This window comes from Ostrea edulis, chromosome 9 (assembly GCF_947568905.1).
Source record: "Ostrea edulis chromosome 9, xbOstEdul1.1, whole genome shotgun sequence".
Lineage (NCBI taxonomy): Eukaryota > Metazoa > Mollusca > Bivalvia > Ostreida > Ostreidae > Ostrea > Ostrea edulis.
Genome location: NC_079172.1, coordinates 18,270,037 through 18,276,735, shown reverse-complemented (window position 1 = coordinate 18,276,735; position 6,699 = coordinate 18,270,037). Strand labels below are relative to the sequence as shown.

The following is a 6,699-nucleotide window of genomic DNA, read 5'->3' as shown; positions in this document are numbered from 1 at the left end:
AAGGTCATGACCCCTTTCAAGGGGACCCCCCCCCCCCCACACACACACACAAAATCCTCTGTATCCAAAAAGGCAAATCTTCCTCATAGAATAAAGGTTTGAGGAAGTAGGAAGTTTTACATAGGAACAAGAGAAATTGTGTTTAGCTCACCTGAGCTGAAGACTTTTCTGACCAAAATTTGTCCGTTGGCGTCGTAAACTTTTCACATTTTCATCTTCTTTTCCAGAACCACTGGACCAATTTGAACCAAACTTAATAGAAAGCACCCTTGGGTGAAGGAGATTCAAGTTTATTCAAATGAAGGACCATGCCCCCTTCAAAGGGGAGATAATGTGCAAAAATAGGGTGGATTCATTTAAAATCTTCTTCTCAAGGACCTGAAATTTACATGAAAGCTTCCTGACAAAGTGGAGATTAATTTTGTAAAAATAATGACCCTTGGGGTTAGAGTGGGGTCACAATAGGGGATCAAAGTTTTACATACAAATGTATAGGGAAACAAACTTGGTACAAAGCATCCTTAGATGAAATTTGTTAATATGAAAGGCCATACTCGTCTGCAAAAGTATATGATAATTAATAAATTTGTTGTCAAGTTTAATAATTAAGTTTGATAATTAATTGATATTTAGTCATTACCTTTGAAAAGTTTTTTTCTGAACCAATCTGCTCGTATAATGATAGTTTTGCTTAAGCTTGTTTATAGCTAGGAACTGCTGTTCAGGTGAGCGATGTGGCCCATGGGCCTCATTAAAAATCTTCTCAAATCCCCCAAGAGTAAATTTGTCAACTTTATAGGCAAGCATTTAAATATAGTTCAGATTCAAGTCCACCCTATGACTTCTTTGAGACCCTAAAGGAATTTAGAATATTAAATGGGAACATGAAAGAAATTTTTTTTAAATCCTCTTAAGAATCATAATGGCACAATTTGTCATATGAATATACACCATCACCTGTGTTTTGATATCATATTTCTGTGTTCCATTAGTAAAAGTTGCAATGTTACATGTGCTTGTCACTTCACAACATATTCAGTCATCATGTTGCCGACCATGACAAAAAAAGGAATGGTTCTATATGTGTTTTAATATTTTTTTTTAGAATGCACAAGCACCGAACATCACACTATCTGGCAAAATTTTAAGAACTAAAGCAAAACAATTCAAGAACCAAATGCCTATATGTATTTACATGTTTTGGACAACAATAAAAGGACAATAATTAATTAATTCATTAACCTCATTTATTCTAAAATTAATGAACCTAAAAATAGTCAAACTCTTTATAATGCCACCCTCGATATGCTGCTCAGATGAGTGACGAAGTCCATGTGCCGTTTGATTCATTACTATTCATTACAAATTTATAATGAAGCAATTAATGGAATTCTTAAATACATGTTATTATTTCTGCTGCTAAATAGATACTTAAGCAATACATTTGATTATTTCTGATCCTTGACGATACTTAGGCAATACATCTTATTATTTCTGATACTTGACGATACTAAAGCAGTACAATTTATTATTTCTGATACTTGACGATACTAAACAGTACATTTTATTATTTCTGATACTTGACGATACTTAGGCAGTACATTTTATTATTTCTGATACTTGAATGCTGATGCTTTCTTCAATGACAGGTTCTTTACCCTGACCAGAAAAGCTATCTCATCACTCCACAGAAATCTCACTTCACCAAGCTAAACCCGCTCCATTACAGATTAAACTCCGAAGTGATAGTTTCACATTCCCTCTGGTCAGGTAAGTTCCACAGTTATCTCCCTTTGGAGGAGGTCACGTGATCATCCAAACTGAGAAAACAGTTTGGGTGGATCCAGAATATTTCCTGGACGTTTATTTATGGAAGATATTACTGTATATCCACATGGAGATTAGATTTCTCTATAGGTCTACCAATATGACTTGAAAATTCAGAGGATAGGGGTCTCATTGGGATCCGGGTTAGAATAGGTCCTCTGTAACCCTTGCTTGTTGTAAGGGGTGACTAAATGAGATGGTCCTTCGGATGAGACCGCAATAACCAAGGCTCTGTGTCACAGCAGGTGTGTCACAATAAAGATCCCTCTCGGCTCAAAGGCCATTAGCGCTGAGCATAGGCCTAAATTTTGCAGCCCTTCACCAGCAATGGTGACGTCTCCATGTAAATGAAATATTCTCGAGAGGGGCGTTAAACAATATACATTGTACAATCAATCAATCAGAGGCGAGAGAGGAAACTTCACTCCTGTAGGATCCACCCATGATTTAACAAGTCAATAAGTCTGTAGTCTGCAGATGACAGCCCCAAGATTTCTAAGAATATTTAATGTTATTGATTGCAGAAAGAGATTATGATTGTTCAATCTGAGTACATCTCCTATGTTTTCAAGAATTTTATAAGCAAATTAGATCTAAATATACTTTTCAGTGCAGTTTCATCCTATCAATAACTATTTAAAATCAGGAAATAATATACTGTTGATGACTGTGTCTGGTTACTTACTGTTTTTATTTTTGTTTTCAGATCAGTCACACATAGAAATTGGTATCGTTTTAGAAAACCAAGACAACGAGTCTGTAAGTCATCAAGAACTGTGTCAACCAGTGCGGGTTCTGGTAGCTCCCAAAGCTGCCAAACGTTGAGGAGACCATGTTGTAGTGTGTGTCTTTGTAGCACTCAAAGCTGCCAAACATTGAAAAGACCTAATTTTAATTAATGTAATATTGTAATTAAACTATTTTCATACACATGTGTAAGGCTTTGTTCTTCTGTGGGTTATCTTCATTTGTTTGTTTACATACTCTGTAGACTGAAAAAAGGATTAAGATTTCTCTCCATTTATAGTCCTGCAGTATAATGAAAATGCAGACCTTGGTAAACTCATTATCTATATATTACTTGGAAATATTATGTTCATTTGATGTAAATGATTCCCACATTTTGTTCACCACTAGTTCGACTCTGCCCTGAGATAGTGCATATGTAGATGAATTATGAAAAATTTATGATTATAGTTGCTTAGGGCTGTTCCAGTAAAACATACATGGGACAGGGGGAAGGCACTTAAAAATTAGGATATCCACCTATAGAAGTGATTGATTGATTGATTGTTTGCTGTTTTCCACCACACTCAACAATTTTTCAGTTTTCTGGTGGCGCCCAGTTTTATATTGGTGGAAGAAAGAATCCAGATATGTACCTGGGAAGAGACCACCGACCTTCCGAAAGTAAACTGGGAAACTTTCTCACTTACCGGCGTGAGCGGGATTCGAACCCGCACCAACCAGAAGTGAGAGGCCATGTGATTTTGAGCGCGATGCTCTAACCATTCGGCCACGGAGGCCCCATAGAAGTGATTTTGGTACACTCCTATCCACCCATAGAGACAAATAATGAAGCTTTATAGGCACCTATAGAAGCAAATTGGTTTATTTGAAAAGTAGAATTTGAAATATTCCCAAATCAGATTTTTCTCCCCATCATACAACACAAAATACCTTTTCATCTTGATATCAATTTTATTTCAGTATTCAGTACATCTATATGCAATTCCCTTTCAAGCCAAGGACGCCAAGATTGCCTCTGTCATTTGTATGTTCTTCTGATTATTTTCCCACAGATTACCCTGGGATATGGTTTAGTAAAAGCAATTTTCATGCAAAAGCCACCTACCATAGAATCAATATCCCACCAGTGTGAACCACCCACAGATTTTTAAACTGCCTTCCCCTGGTACCCCATATGTTTTAATGGAACACCCCTTATCACAATTAAATAGATATGATTGAAATAAATCTTAACATTCTCTACCACTCAGTAGTGGTTGATAACTTGTAGTTATGATATAACATTAATTTGTTTACCAACATATGATACAACATTAATTTGTTTACCAACATATGATACAACATTAATTTCTTTACCAATATATGATACAACATTAATTTCTTTACCAATATATGATACAACATTAATTTGTTTCCCAACATATGGTATAACATTAATTTGTTTACCAACATATGATATAACATTAATTTCTTTACCAACATATGATACAACATTAATTTCTTTACCAACATATGATACAACATTAATTTCTTTACCAACATATGATACAACATTAATTTCTTTACCAACATATGATACAACATTAATTTGTTTCCCAACATATGATATAACATTAATTTGTTTACCAACATATAATATTACATTAATTTGTTTACCAATATATGATATAACATTAATTTGTTTACCAATATTTGATATTACATTAATTTGTTTACCAATATATGATATAACATTAATTTGTTTACCAATATATGATATAACATTAATTTGTTTACCAGCATATGATATAACATTAATTTGTTTCCCAACATATGATACAACATTAATTTGTTTACCAACATATGATACAACATTAATTTGTTTCCCAACATATGATATAACATTAATTTGTTTACCAACATATGATATAACATTAATTTGTTTACCAACATATAATATTACATTAATTTGTTTACCAATATATGATATAACATTAATTTGTTTACCAATATTTGATATTACATTAATTTGTTTACGAATATATGATATAACATTAATTTGTTTACCAATCAAGTGCTCTTAGGGTCATATATACATATACAGTTAAACAGTTAAAAACAACAAACACAATAACAGTAACTATTGTTCATTTGGTTTGCTAGTATAACAGATATTCATGGTTAACTGTATCATGCAAAATACAGTTGAACTTACTATCTCAAACATCGATATCTCGAATTCCATGGATATGTCAAAGAGAGATGGAAATTCCAACTAGCATATTCTTTATGGGACCAATATGTCGAACCCTCGGAAGTTTTTTAGATAACGAGAGTTGACTGTATAATACTCCCAATTATTGATTGCATGTTGAAGGTTCCCTTATTGCAATCTGAAGATTATTATTACACACTACAACACCATCATGTTGCTGCCGCCATGTTGTTCTGTCAGGGAGGTGGTTTGAATGGTTTTGATGAACTTGTTCTGATTTTAGAGGAAACAAACAGTAAACCAGTTTCATTCAAATCCAGTTTAAAATTGGTCTGAGAAACAAATACATGCAGAATTTTTACCAGTTGAGACTATTCTAGAGTGCATGGCGTTGTCCTTTTAAACAATCTAATCTTTGTATTGTAGTTTCTCTCACTTCATCAAGATGACAATTCGAATTTAAATTACAGTATGAGTTATCACAAAAGAGAGTCTAGAAGAAGAATGGTCCATCGATTATAAATCAAACAAACTTCACCAAATATTTAGGGGAGACGTATTGTTTTTGTACTTTCTGTTTGTCCGTCCGTCTGTCACAAAATCTTGTGAATGTTTCTCCTCCTATATAGCTTATATGATAGATTTGAAACTTTGTACATTGCTTCAATACCATGTGTAGATGTGCATATTGTATGGACAGGAGGATCCAATTGTCCTAAGATATAAGATGAGATAAGATAAGAAAACTTTATTTCAATTCGGCATGTATAAAACACAAATAACATAAGCTCTATAGAGCTTTTTACCGAATATAAAACATATACATCAACATTAAAATAATAAGACAACATGCAGCAATATTTAAGATTCATGCAATCTGGTATTTCATATAGATCCTAGCCGGAGATCAGGTGGCAAGCGCCTCTCTGTCCAACGACCAACATCTACATGCAATATGACATACAACAAACAGGGAGAAAGATTAATTTTTCATGGTTGAGTAAAAATTTATAAATACGATTAAGACATAGAACTTAGAATTTAAAATAACTAGATGATTTCTAAAAATATGGTTATTTTAAATAAATATTATAAGCTAAAAAAAAGTTACAACTGAAAAGGAGCAAACCAGAAAATACAATCATCTGCATGCAGAACAGCAACATTTAGTACCATTCCAGGACTGCATTAAGCTCTTAAATTGAGAGAAGCTATTTTCAGTCCTGAAATGGTCTGGAAGGCTGTTCCACAGTGTGGCAGCAGCAAATTTAAAAGATCTCTTGCCATATTTTGATGTTCTGACTTGTAAGTTATAGTGGACCTACAGTACACGACACGAGTTTTATACACCCCACCGTGGAAAGACCACGGTGGAAAATCCACGGAGATACACCGTGTCCTCCGTGTTCCATGGTGTGTGTTATTTGCGAATACACACAGCTGCTAAAAGCTTTGTTCTAGCCACGGGCCTTGCGGGAGATGTGAAAATGTGCCGCAGGCCAAATAATCAAGATAAGGGTGGAATTTTAAGAAAAGAAAAAAATGTCATTATTTTCCCTCCTGATACTTATATTGTTTTTCAGCATTTTGAGCCAATTCTAACGATACCAAACACTATATATTATGTTTTTAAGAAAACCTGGTTTTGAATTTTTTTCTTTAATAGTTTTCTTTCTTCATTAAAATATTCTTAAATTCTATGTTTAAATAATGGGTACTTGCAGGCAATTCCTGTTTTGAATGCGAATTAGTATATTCAATAAATGAAAAACATACATGTACAACATGTGATAGGGATATTTAATAATTACCGATGTGCTCTCTCTCTCTCTGACAAATGCGCTGTTTAACATAATTATTTCCATCATATTGTGTTAATATGCATCTTGACAAATATAACTTGATCCAATATAGAAATTAGAGCATTG

General features: G+C 33.6%; 1 protein-coding gene across 1 annotated transcript in view; it reads left to right on the top strand.

The window, feature by feature from the left end:
* Window positions 1-2,761, top strand: part of LOC125657724 (integrator complex subunit 4-like) — a 53,432-nt gene extending 50,671 nt beyond the window's left edge. The window contains 2 exon segments of the mRNA XM_056148711.1: window positions 1,650-1,770; window positions 2,534-2,761. Coding sequence (XP_056004686.1) covers window positions 1,650-1,770; window positions 2,534-2,652 — 240 coding nt within the window. The 3' untranslated portion in view covers window positions 2,653-2,761.
* Window positions 2,762-6,699: the final 3,938 nt, after the last annotated feature.